The sequence below is a fragment of the Monodon monoceros genome, unplaced genomic scaffold (genome assembly GCF_005190385.1).
Source record: "Monodon monoceros isolate NGI ecotype Baffin Bay Population unplaced genomic scaffold, NGI_Narwhal_1 Super_Scaffold_5, whole genome shotgun sequence".
NCBI lineage: Eukaryota > Metazoa > Chordata > Mammalia > Artiodactyla > Monodontidae > Monodon > Monodon monoceros.
In genome coordinates, this window is record NW_021703782.1 from 64,946,413 (window position 1) to 64,960,490 (window position 14,078).

The window sequence follows — 14,078 nt, forward strand, 5'->3', positions numbered from 1 at the left end:
TGCGGTACGCGGGCCTCTCTCTGTTGTGGCCTCTCCCGTTGCAGAGCACAGGCTCCGGACGCACAGCCTCAGCGGGCATGGCTCACGGGCCCAGCCGCTCCGCGGCATGTGGGATCTTCCCGGACCGGGGCACGAACCTGTGTCCCCTGCATCGGCAGGCAGACTCTCAACCACTGCACCACCAGGGAAGCCCAAGTTTCACTTTTTTTAAATGAGAAAAATTACTTTTTTAATATACAAAATGACTTATTTAGAAGTTGAGCATGTCATCTCAATTCATAGCATGTAGAAAAGCTAAAAAAGGTTCACTTTCAATGCCAGTTTCTGGTTTGAATTGGATCTAGTGAGGAAAAGAAAGAAGCGTAACACCCAGTATATTCCTTTTTTTCTTTTTTCTTTTTTAAACAGATTTGATGGCAGAGGGAAGAAGAGGCAGGGCAATTGCCTTGTCATCTGATCTCCCCCTTGGAGATGACAAAGCAGCCACACTCCAAATCTACTGCACACTAGTCCTTCCCAGAGTCCAGGAAATGGAATTTGCTGCCAGTCTCACCCTCTTGGGGCCAAAGAGATTGTGGTAGAGCGTCCGGAAGCGCTTTCGCGTGTAGTTGCAGCGATAAGCCCCTCCCATCAGGTACTCGATCACCAGGCCGATGTCTATCAGGCTGATTCTGTAGTCTGGGGGCAGGTTCCCCTATCACGGAAGAATGGAACAAACAGACACATCCAAAAGACAGCATGGTTTACTAGGGATTCTATTCCATGTGTTCTGTAACTATTTTAGAGTAAAATAATAATAATAATTTAAAAAGAAACATATGAATGTATTATTATTCTGGTTAATCAATTCACCTTAAAATAGATCCAACCGAAACCTGGATATTCTCGCTTGGAAAGAAGACATAAGTTAAATAAGAAGATGCAGTAATCGTCGGCAATAACAGAAAATCAAAATATTTATTCAAGTCTTCAGCTGGGGAGAAAAAAACACCAGTGTAGCAGAAAGAAACACAAGGCTAGATATGGCAAATTCTACCACTCCCAGCCACTAGGAACTATGTCCCCCAGATACTCCCCCTGGACCCCCTCGCTACTCTGCCTCTGACCCAGGCCTGTTACTGTCCTCTTGCTGATCATTTATTTCTTCACACTCACTGAATGAAGACTCCTTCCAGAAGACAATTGTGATTACTAGGGACTGCATCAGGTGAAATATGCTGAGAGCTCAAATATCCTTTATACAAAACTTCTATTAAACTTTAAAAAAAATTGACACCTTTTTAATAAAAGGACAGCAAGATGGATGTCATGACGAAGTCCTTTATGAACATCCCCTGTGTTTAAAGAGAAAGAGGGGTGAAACAAGAGAAGTTTTATCAACAGAATATTTATTTTCTCAGAATTAAAGAGGTTTTTCATATTTTCTTTCAGAGAATGGTGCTTCTTAAGGACCTAGAGCTATGGTATAAGTTTAATGTTGTACATATAGATGCAAAAACAAGCGTTTTTATTATTATCTGCTCATTACTGGTTTCTACTTCAAAAGGGAGCTCTATAGGGTCTGAGGAAAATCCTTATTTTGTTAGGTCAAGGAAGAATTAGTTCTGTTTGTGGGAAATTCTGAGCTCACAGTGAGTTCCAAGGGGTACAAATGATCAAGTCTCACTGTCTGGTTTAGTTCCCTGATGCAGAAGTGTGCTCTATACCATGAATGGCAGGGGTACCACACCGTGTTGGAAGCCTGGCACACTGCATTCTTAGATACATTTTGGAGGGGCCTGAGGGCTTTGTCCACTTTGGGGTTTGTCTTTAATGGAGGATCCATCCAGGATGCTGTGTGAGATTCCTGCCACTTCACAGAAGTGGCTCATAATAGTGGTGGTTTTCCAACTTTGTGGCATCTGAACCATCTGAGGAACCTGGTGACAATGCAAAGGTCTGGACCCTATCCTGCTTCGAGTATGAGACTCTACGCACTTTATGAGCTGTCCAGGTGATTCTGAGGTCTACTAAGTAAAGTTCAGGTGGGATTACACAGCAGAATTGGGAAATTCATAGTATATGAAGATATCATTATCTCTAGGAAATTAGCTTATGTAGTTTTATTAACTGAAGGTAGGTTTTCAGTTATCCTTATCAGCTTTCCTATGGTCAACAGCAATCACTTGAAAGGGATTCAGGATTACAGGTGGCCCACTGTATCCTGCCATCAAACCTATAACTTCATATTTTTAATTGTTTTATTTATCTTTGTATTCCCAATGCCTGGTGTATGGTAGGCATTCAATTTTTTTTTTTTTGGTCAAAAATGTGAATAAGTAAAACACTGAAATTAATCAATGTATTTGGGATCAAGCCTCAGTTTGGGGTTCTTCAGTATCATGTTCTCAGTAACAACTAACTAGTTACAGTTTATGAGTCACTCCTGGGTGGGAAAGCCCCAGCTATCCTCTGGTTATCAAGAAAGACCAATTGTCTGACTTCTTTAAAAGGGAACTTAGAGAAAGATTTATTTTAAGGTAGTAACTTTTTATGTATTGTCCTTTCCATAAACATTAAACTGAATCTAAAAATATTACCTGTGCAACACTTTTTCTCCATTATTTTGGGCAGGTTAACAAGACTGCACTTTCTGTATTGTCTGGCTCTTACTGGACGGTTAGGCGAGGCTATTACTTCAAGAGTAGAAGAGCCCCAGAGCTTCTCTGGGCACATCTGGGTCAGCCTCATCTCCTGTGCATTTGGCTCCTACACGGATGACCTCCAGAGGAGGCTCACCCCATCTGTGCTATTTTCCTTGGCACTGTGAAGCTGGCAGGGGAAAGAGCACTGGCTGCGAGTCAGTTGCTCTGGACTCTGTCCATCCTTCACAAATCATCTACTTTCCCTCAAGGCCTCAGTTTTCTTCCCAGTAAAAGGGGCTGAACTCCATGCCCTTTATGGTTTGTAATGCTCAAGTACCAGGTTTCAGAAAAATCCCCAAAAGGTTTATTGTGATGCTACTGAACAACAATCATAGTGGGTCTATGAATTTGTGCCTTAGTCTTGTAACAATTTTCCGAATTTAAAACGTGGGTAATAGTGAGCCTAACACCTGTATATTTCCTTTTGAGAAACCTATGTGTGAACATCAGTTTGAATTCTAATAACAAGAACCAATATTGCCTGAAGACCAATACTGAATGGCAATATTTATGCGAGGTCTCTGTAAGCGTGGGTTGTCAGGAAAGTGATAATAGTAAAATTCAAAATAAACAAAAATTTTAGAGGGGCAACACTTTTTACAAATGTTCTGCAAACATTGGCAACACTGTTTTGCAAAATTTTATGCAAATTCATAAAGGGCTGATAGGCTTACATACTACCAAAGAAGGTGCTAGAATCTTCTTTTCCTAGAAATTTCTTATATAAAGCTTGATTATTTTGGAGTGATTTTTGTATGATCTGGTCTGAAGTAGGAGAAAAGATTCTGTGAGCTTTGAGTGATGGCCTGAAAGGAACTGGCCTGATTTCTGTTTGACTACAAGGGGGCGATGGTCACCTAATACAAGGCAATGAGGGTTCTCTCTCTGTACTTCAATTCATGCTCTGAAAACAGGCAATGTGGACATAGTTACTTCTAAGGTCCTGTCTGTTTCTAAAGGTCCAGTTGTTTGATCACTACCTGGAAGGCTGCTCTTATTTCTATGCTGCCAGGTCACTGGGCAAAGACCCCTGTCCAGAGCTTCCAGAGTTGATGCAGTTTCTAATAATCTGCTGGAATTTGGTTAGTAGAGATGGAGGCTTAGAGAAAAGGGAGGGTAAAGGGTTAGACAGGGATGGGCTTGTGCTCATAACATCCACCTCCTTTAAAAAAAAGTAGAGAAAAATGCCTCCTCATATTCCACAGGTAATGTCCAAAAGCCTCTGGAGGAGTCTTCCTTTGCTTGTCTCCTTTTCAAATAGGAAGTCAATATACTGCAGTAATATTCATTCTGCCTGTTGTTTCTGTTATTCCCTGCTCCCCGTTTTTGGTAATTACTTTGGTAACTGGTAAAGTCTGAACACTTATTTCCCATTTCATGCCTTAACAACACATAGCAAGCCACAGGATTCAAATAATTTGATCCACAGAGTAAAATAGAGAGGCTTGGATCCATGGGTAAGTAAATTTTACAACTTGAAAACATTGTCTCCTTTTTTTTCATGCCATGAGATACTACTCTGAGGCTAAATTTTAATCCATGCCATGCCTAAGGATGTCTTTTAATTAAAAGAATAACTTAAATTCACTTATTAGATTTGCTCTTCTAAATGCACTCTGTTTTTCAGATGTCAGCTCATGATATCACTATCAGATTTCAGCTGTTTAGGAAACTTTTTTTTTCTTTGAAACTCGTAACAAGCCTTCAAAGAATACTGTTTCCTTCTGATGTATGCAAGGTATAAAATGATAGCTGGTTGTAAGATTTACCAAGGGAGAGTGGGGAAAAGACCAACCTGGTGAAAATTCATGGGAAAAGAGGACATTCCCTCAGTGTTTGGCATGGCAGTAGACTGGGCAACCAATCTTTTAAAAATTAAGAATTTTGAAAATTTGCATGAATTCAGCAGATGGAGTTATGAAAATGTCCTTTTTTTCCCCAAAGTGTGTCCGAAATGCTTTTTCTTTAAAATTCGGCAAAGCTCTGGGTCTTGATTCCCATATAACTGAATTTTAAGTTATCATAATTTCACCACTACTCTTAATAATACTCAAATATCACCCTTCTTTGGTAGGGAGGGATAATTGAGGCAATCTGAAGTATTAGTACATTTAAGAAAGAAAAACTACTACTTTAAAACATACAGAGGCACAAATTGAGCAGACAGTTAGCTACTAAAATGGCAAGTTAGATTTCATGGAAAGCGGACAGACTCAGGCCACTCTGGTTTAATATGAGAGCATTGGTACATCCAATGGATTTATGCACAAGAAAGGTTCAGGGAACTGGGTTGGCTGATATTTTAAATTTCTGATTGATACTAACTCTACCTCATTGCTCCTAGATTGCTCCCTTGATATAAATAATTTAAGGTTTTGAAACTAGCTTGGGAGTAATTCTCCACGTTCAGTTCTGTTGGTTTCAAAGGATAGTTGGACTTGGAGATATGCTGATTAACTTAATGATGGTCTGATAGTTCCTAAATGCATTCTCTGGGTTCATTAGTTATTTACATTTTATTTTACAGACATATTATCAAACACTACGTTTAAGGTCCCGAACTGTGTTTCTAATTTTTGAACAGCATTCGTTTCATACTAGGGCTTATCACTTACTGATTAATTTTTGTCATAGATTAAATCAATTAACATGTACATAAAGTCCTATAACCATAAAGCACAAAGCACATGCTAATTATTATGTTCCTTAATTTTGAAAACTGTTTAAACTGCCCAAGATTTTCTTAGCATTTTAAACCTAGTTTTTGTAGATTTTGCATATCTTATTGGCATAAACTGTGAGGAAGATGTTTACCAATATTAATTTCTCTCTCATTCACTTCTTAGAAAAAACACAAACAAAAAAACCTCATTTTTAGCTACTTTCATCCATAAAACATAGACACTTACAGCTCCTTTGGCTACCATTGTTATTCTTTCTTGCTCTCCAGTAGTCAGACACTCGCCTTTATCATAGAAATAAACGGAGTCTGCATTTCCTGCCCCTATTTCTTCCCAAGGGACGAAACTAAACATAGGCTTTTGTTTCTCCCAACCATATTAGCAGTCTCTTTTCTCAAGAAAAAGGATAAATTTTTTCTAAGCCATTTCAGTACTATCCTGAATGATTTGTTATTTTTTTCCCGCTACTAAATTAGTAAGTAGATGAATCCTCGTATAACTATATTCTTGCTCTGGTATTTGGATCACACTTGAAAGAAAAATAAAACTGCTCCTAACTGATAGTCCTCCCAAATTCTTACCATCCTGTCCTGTCTTGTTAGTCTATATTATTTTTGAGGTATACCTTTAGCCAAGAAGTTAAAGAAAACCCTACCTTAAAAATACTCTACATGCCTTCCACTAAATGTAAGCAAATGTAAGAGGCAGCTAATGGAACTTCAGAAAAAAGAAAATGATATGCAAAGCAAAGTCCTACGAGGAAGAGAACCTATTAGGAGAGATTTCAATCATTTATATTCATTAAAATCTAACTGCAAAAATCTCTTTGAAAATCAGGCAAGACATTGAGAAGCTTGGTGATGGAGGTAGATGAGTGACTTTATATGAAGGCTTGGCCTGCCCAGTGGCTGGGACTAAGGGACAAAGGCACACAGCTGTCTCTTCAGAAAGCCTCATAATTCCTTCAGTGACACAGACTAGATTAAGGTGAGGGGGATATTTTACTTATTATTTTAGAAAAACTCAAAACATTTTGAGTTTTGAACATGAGCAACAAGTACCTTGGCAAAGAATACATGCTTGGTGTGTACATCTAATCTTCTGAGATACTTCTGTTTAGTTTCCAGGAAATTTTATGCCAAGATAAATTAAACAAAATAGGAAGGCTTGAGGAAAAGAGAAGTGGGTTTGTTGAGGGCAGGTATGTTTGTGGCTTGAAATGAGGCAGACCATGGAAAGGTGTGATCTTGGTAAAATATACAGATGGCATAGCATCTATTTCCCTTGCTTTGAAAGAACTACAGGCTTCACTCACTCACACGGATGAGAAATTTTTCAGTAAGGTTGTGCAGAGATGGGAGTAAAGTTCCCAAGGGCCTACAGAAGGAGGTTTTTTAGTACTCTTTACTCATTATCAGCAAAGGTCCAGCTGGTTAATAGGTACATTATAATCAGCCCCAGGGCCTTTCGAAGGAAAAATTAGTAAGTGGCTACAGGACACCTAAAGGGTAGTTCTATCCTATGACTTCCTATGAGATGAAGGAATGGCACTCTACTTTTTACCTCACTTTGTAGCTTTCTCCGAGTATGTCCTATGGAATTTGGCAAAGAATTGCTACCAACTGGTAGGTGGATATACCTGTGTATGTGTGTGCGTGTGTACATGTGTATGTGGTAGGGGAAGCGTCACCATTTACTTTATCCTTTGGTGTTAAAACATCACTTTCTGGGAACGCTGCCAAGCGTTCAGAACTGAAGCTACCTCGGAAAGAGATTTTATGGGGCAGAACAAGCACTTGGTTAAGATGAGATGTAACCTCCCTTTGCCTCATTTTTCTCATCTATAAATGGGAATAACACTATATAGTAAAAAAAGAAATAAAATAACAACTCTACTTCATATATTTGTTGTGAAGATGAAATGAGCTAAGACACATAGAAGGATTAGTGTCACATACCTAGTCATCACTAAACCCTAGGTACCATTACTTATGATTATGATTATTCAAGGATTTGAGTTCTAATTCTAGCTCCTTACCAACCACTCAGTACAGTTCTCACCTCCTTGTGTTTCAACCTCCTCATTTTTAAATTGGGCATAAATCTACTAGATCCAAACCAACTGGCTTTTTCCCCCATCAAATTTGATGATGAATGTGAAAAAATATATTGGAGAAAATAAAGTGTTAGCAGGATGGAATGTATATACATGTTGTAGTCTCTGTTTCTCTGAGACTTTTTGAGCTACGCTTACTATATGCTCTGTGTCATGCTAGATGTGGCGGTGATACACTGTATCAGGAGCTAGTAAATAAATATACCTTTCATGGTCAGTTGGATAGCATGGAAACGAGTTCCCCAAATAGTGAGGAGCACATGAGAAAATACAGGTAATGGCATAAATCCACAAGGCACGGGGGGAAAGCCTAGGGTTCCACTACCCGAAAGCATTATGTCCAATGAAAGCATCTAAAACCATGGAGACTGGCGATAAAACTGCAGCTGCATCATAAGCAGAGATGTCAAAGTTAAAAGACATACACGCACACTGTGTCCTGAAATGAGGGGGTCTGGCAGGGACAGGAATACTCTGGCAGCTCATGCAAAACAGGCACTTTCTAGTCACAGGAAGCAGTCAAGACAGGGCCTCCGACCTGCAGTCGCGAGGGTTCTTACCTTTTTGACATCCCTGACCAAGTGGTACAATGTGTTTGAGGGCCCATGTCTCTGAAAACAATAAAGAAGAATCAAATGGTTTTGCTAGTCAGGGGCTCTCATTGGCAAGGCAACAAGGATCTGGAAGGAAGGGTTCTGGCTGGCGGAGGGGAAGTTCATTAAGATGAACCTTGTTCTAGTTGCTCAGTTGTATCTGTCTTTTCTAAACAAACACAGTGGCAGGGTTTTGGATTGTGGCTCCTCAAGAAAAAGCATTTGAGGTTCTAGATTCAAACTTTGCAAAGGAGGCCATCAACTCTGTTGACAGCTGGGCCAAAACATCATTCAAGAGGCTAGCTGTGCAGCAGGGGGAGACAAAAGGGCCAGTTTACTGCATTAGAACTACAATTTGGCACAGTGCCAATCACAACTTGTTTATTACCCATAATGAATGAGAAACTGGCTAAAGCAGGGCTTGGCAGAATTTTTCTGTAAATAGCTAGATGGTTAGTATCTTAGACTTTGTGGGCCATACAGTCTTCATCGCAACTGTTCAACTCTGCCATTGTGCAAAAGATCCTTACCGTTGCTTAAGGTAAGAATAAAGTGAAGTGGTTTGCCATTCTCTTGTCTTTCAGGAACAGGAATATCAGATGAAACACAGGATGCCTAGTTAAATCTGAATTCCAGACAGCCAATGAATAACTTCTTTTTTTGTTTTAATTTTCATTCATTTTATTAATTCTTAATGTTGAACATTTATTTGTCATATTGATGGCTTTTTTTTTTTTTTAATCTGTTTTTAGTTTTGGCTGTGTTGGGTCTTTGTTGCTGTGTGCAGGCTTTCTCCAGTTGCAGCGAGTGGTGGCTACTCTTAGTTGCGGTGCATGGGCTTCTCAATGTCGTGGCTTCTTTTGCTGCAGAGCATGGGCTCTAGGCACACTGGCTTCAGTACTTGTGGCACGCGGGCTCTAGCGCGCAGGCTCAGTAGTTGTGGTGCACGGGCTTAGTTGCTCTGCAGCACATGGGATCTTCCTGGGCCAGGGATCGAACCCCTGTCCCCTGCATTGGAAGGCGGATTCTTAACCACTGCGCCACCAGGGAAGCCCTGATGGTCTATTTTGTATTTCTTTTTAGTATTCATGTATTTTTTATGTATCAAATTAAAAGTTTTAAATGTAACTATATCTCTTAATCTTTTGATTTACAGCTTCTTTCGCTTTTATGTTTCCTCATCTTTTTTAAATTGAGGTATAATTGACATATATTAGTTCCAGGTGTACAACATAGTGATTCAATATTTGTGTATATGGCAAAATGATCATTACAATAAGTCTATTTAATATCTGTCACCATACATAGTTCTTAGATCTTTTTCTTGTGATAAGGACCTTAAAGATCTACTCTCTCAGCAACTTTCAAATATGCAATACAATATTATTAACTATAGTCACTGTGCTGTATATTACATCCTCATGACATTTATTTTATAAATAAATTTGGAATTTTGTACATTTTGACCAATAACAATGAATAATTTTGAGTATAAGTATGTCTTGTGCAATATGTGAGACATACTAAAAATTATTTGTTCTTTATCTGAAATTCAAACCTAACTGGGAATTCTGTATTTTTGTTTGCTAAATCTGGTGACTGTATTGGAAGATCTTGAACAGTGATGGCAAATCCTTAAGCACTGTTGGAACACATTCAAGTATTCAAGACAATCCCTGTGTACCGCCTCAACTACTGGCCCCTTCAGGCGGACATACTCATCAGAACTCTTTTTCCACTAGGGATGCAGTATTGTGTAGGGACTAAACACGCAAACTCTGGAGTCAGAATGCCTGGCTCCAAACCTGACCCTGCTGCTTACCAGCTGTGACCATGGGCAAGCTGCTTAACTGTGGCTCAGTCTTACTATCTATAAAATGAGGATAATACTACCACTTATGTGGTAGGGCTGTTGTGAGGATTAAATGATGAAATGTTTATAAAACTATTAAAATAGTGCTTAGAAAATGTTAGCTATTCTTATCACTGAGGCCATTCACTGTTCCATAATCCTTTTCAACAGAGTACTCTAGGGAATGCTGATTAGACTTGACTGGAGTGATGAAATCTATTGGCCTTTCTTGATCTATAACTTTCCTACTTACTTCTTTCCAGTCATTGGAATAAATCACTCTACTCCCTTGATTCTCTAATTTATATGAAGGTCATTCAACTCTGTGTTTTCATTTATTTATTTTACTGAAAACCCCATTATTATTTTTTCCCCAGTTTTATTGAGATAAAATTGACATGTAACATTGTGTAAGTTTAAGGTGTACAATGTGATGATTTGATGCTCGTATATATTGTGAAATGTCTACCACAATAAGGTTAGTTAACGTATCCTTCACCTCACTTAATAATCATTTTGCTGTTGTTATGGTGAGAACATTAAAGCTCTGATCTCATAGTAACTTGCAAGTATACAATATAGTACTGTTAACTACAGTCACAATGCTGTATATTAGATCCCTGAAACATATTCATCTTATAACTGAAAGTTTGTATCCTTTGTCCAACATCTCCCCATTTCCCCTGCCCCTCGGCCCCCATTTTTTTGAGGAACCTCCATATTGTTTCCTATATTTTGTTCCCTTGTCTAATATTAGTTAACTGTATATGCATGAGTTTATTGCTGGGCTCTTGATTCTGTTCCATTGGTCTATGTGTCTGTTTTTATGCTGATACCGTACTATTTCGATTACTGTATCTTTGTGATATAGTTTGAAACCAAGAAGTGTGATGTCTCCACCTTTGTTCTTCTTTCTCATGATTTCTTTGGCTATTCAGGGTCTTTGGTGTTTCAATGCAAATTTTAGGAATTTTTTTTCTATTTCTGTGAAAAATGCCACCAGAATTGCATTGAATCTATAGATGGTTTTGGGTAGCATGAACATTTTAACAATATTAACACTTCCAGTTCATGAACATGAGATATCTTTCCATTTATTTGTGCCTTCTTCAATTTCTTTTATCAATGTCATAGTTTTTGCTATATAGATCTTTCACTTCTTTGGTTAAGTTTATTCCTAAGTATTTTATTGTTTTTGGTGCTGTTGTAAATGGAACTGTTTTATTTCTTTTTCAGATAGTTCATTGTTAGCATACATAAATGCAATTTATTTTTGTATGTTGCTTCTGTATACTGAAACTTACTGAATTTATTAGTTCTAATAGATTTTTTGGTGGAGTCTTTAGGATTTTCTGTATACAAGATGCTGTTATCAGCAAACAGAGACAATTTTCTTTCTTCCTTTTCAATTTGGATAAAAAATTTTTATTGCTTTTTCTCCTTTTATTTTGGTCGAATTTCTCTGGCTACGACTTCCAGTACCATGTTGAATAGGAGTGGTAAGAGTGGGCACAATTTTCTTGTTCCTGATCTCAGAAGGAAAGCTTTCAATCTGTCACCATCGAGTATGATGTTAGCTATGGGTTTGTCATACATGGCCTTTATTACATTGAGGTGTGTTACTTTTATACTCAATTTGTTGAGAGTTTTTACCATGAAAGGATGTTGAATTTTGTCAAATATATTTTCTGCATCCACTGAGATGATCATGATTTTTGTCTTTCATTCTATTAATGTGATATAACACATTTATTAATTTGTATATGTTGAACCATCCTTGCATCTAGGAAGACTCCCACTTGATCATGGTATACCATCTTTTTAATGTGCTTCAATTTGGTTTGCTAGTATTTTGTTGAGAATTTTTGCATCTATATTCATCAGGAATATTGACCTGTAGTTTTCTTTTCTTGCAGTGTCCTTATCTGGTTTTGCTATTATGGTAATTCTGGCCTCCTAAAATAAGTTTGGGAACATTCTCTCCTCTTCAATTTTTTTTGAAGAATTGGAAAAGAATTGGAGTTAATTCTTTAAATGTTTGGTAGAATTCACCTGTGAAGCCATCTGGTCCTGGGCTTTTCTTTGTTGGGAGGTATTTGATTCCTGATTCAATCTCCTTACCTGCTATTGGTCCACATGCAGCCTTTGCTGATGGAGTGTACTCATGTAGCTGCAGGGTCTTGCAGTTCTAGGGTCTTGCATTTCCACAGCCGTGGTGGCGTGTGTCAGGCCAGCAGTGTACAGGTGCACAGCCAGAGGTGCTAGCTTTCAGAGTGTGCACAGCAGTGGAGGTCAGCCATGGGGGTCTAGGCTGGGTTCTTGCAATTGTGTAGCCACAGAGGCCTGGGCTGGCTGCTGGTGTGGACCCCAGGCGCCAGCAGGGGTGAGGGGAGAGGGAGTGGTGAGGGGCTTGGGTGGCTGGTGTCTATGAACGCAAGTATCTGTAGAGCAAAAGCCAGTGAAATCTGCAGGGCTCTGTGGCAGCTGTGCTGGCTATTGGTTTCTTCACTGGTGAAAAATGCCGGGGTCCTCTGCAGAGCAGGTCCCTGGGAACCGTGGTTACTCAGCCTTCAGCCTGGCTCATACTGTGTTGCTAGCTATCACAGTATGTCTCAGGTTTGCAGGTCTCTGGGCGGGGTGAAACCGAAGTGTGTCCTTTGTACAGTGCCCTGAAAGGCTCACTGGCTCTCTCTTTTCCAGTGAGGGGAACTATTTCTAGCTGAGGAGCTTCCTCTTGGCACAGAGCTGTGCTGGCCTCAGGAGACAGGGTGATACAGACACAATGAAGCTGTTCTTCCTCTCGTTTTTGTGTGGTTATTTTCAGATATTTTTTGTTCCACTGTTTTGCTGAAGTTTCTTAATTGAACTCCTGAGCTCTCCTAGAGCTGTCTTTGTCTGTGGATAGCTGTCTAATTGTTGATCTTTGTCGGGGGGCGGGGGATAGAGGCTGGGTCTACCACTCTGCCATTCTGGCCTATTATTACTGAAAGTCTTAGTATGCGGAACTGAGAAAAATCTGCAGAGAAAACAGAAACGTGGGGTCATTCCGCTAACTTGTTTTCTACTTCCAGCAGTGGGAATGTTACAGAGCCAGGGTGGCACCAGCTAATACCTATCACTGGCTGGGGACAGGCCAACAAGCTCCATCTCATTAGTGCTGTGGGTGGTGGGACAAAGAGGCACTGTGACAAATGAGGGGAAAACAGTTTCTGAGAAAGAAGCTTTGGTTCAGTACTGGCTTCTTTCTTTACTTAGAAATTTTGTTATCTTGAATAAGCCAATTCTCTTCTTGGCCTCAGTTTCCTCATCTCTAAAATGGGGGAAAACAATATCTACTCTTTAAACTTCATTGTATTTTAGTGAGTATCAGCTCAGAGCTGATGTACTTAACTCACTGGATACTCTCAACAACTTCATAAAGAGTAGGTTTTCTTTTGATTACTTCTTGGTATCCCTAGTGAATGAATTAACAAATCATTATAAAACAAAACAAAAAAAATCTTTCTGGGTAAGTCCAAACAAGAGGTTTTTACATTTTATCCTATTATAGTGGAATGAATGAACTTTATAGCTCTGAGGATAACAAGATGGTGCAGGATAGTTAATCAGCCTCCTTTGATGCTTGGAGTTAAATCAATCCTCCTCTGCTGATTGCCTCAAATATCCTCTGGGCTTACAGAATAAAGTGTGTTCTAATTTCCAGAGCCGTATGCTTTTGTGTAAGAACCTGAGAACATTACCCTTTTGGTGATCACGTAACTTTCTGCTTCTTAGATGCTGACAACTGAGCAGTTAAAACAAGTGGATTCTTGGTGACTTGGTGTTTGTTGTCTATACAGGTCTAAGGGAGCATTTGTGGAAAATGATCCATGCATTTGGAGGGGAGGGCAGGGACTCACAGACATGTGGGGGGCAGGAGAAGGTAAAACAAACACACACAAAAAGTAGAGAAAATAAAATGTGCCTTAGCTTGGTCCTACCGTATTGTACAATTCCTCTAGTCTGGAGATGGTGAGAAAACGGTGCATGCTTACTCCATTCTCTATGAGTAATTTCACAAAATCCACTCTGTCCAGAACTAGGGCATCCAACATGGCTTGCTCCAGAGACCCCACCTGCAAATCAAGTCAGAGTTAGTCTGACCCAGGGTCT

General features: G+C 39.4%; 1 protein-coding gene across 33 annotated transcripts in view; it reads right to left on the reverse strand.

Moving 5' to 3' along the window:
• TRPM3 (transient receptor potential cation channel subfamily M member 3) overlaps positions 1–14,078 on the reverse strand; it is a 798,781-nt gene that overhangs the window by 88,234 nt on the left and 696,469 nt on the right. For 15 of the 33 annotated variants that reach the window (XM_029202614.1, XM_029202616.1, XM_029202615.1 and 12 more), the window contains 3 exons: positions 13,907–14,041; positions 8,042–8,092; positions 554–694 (listed from right to left, as the gene is read on the reverse strand). In XM_029202614.1, the coding sequence (XP_029058447.1) occupies positions 554–694; positions 8,042–8,092; positions 13,907–14,041 (327 nt within the window). Of the gene's footprint in view, positions 1–553; positions 695–852; positions 889–8,041; positions 8,093–13,906; positions 14,042–14,078 lie in introns of all 33 variants that reach the window. The other 18 variants (XM_029202612.1, XM_029202613.1, XM_029202611.1 and 15 more) reach the window with 3 other exon arrangements.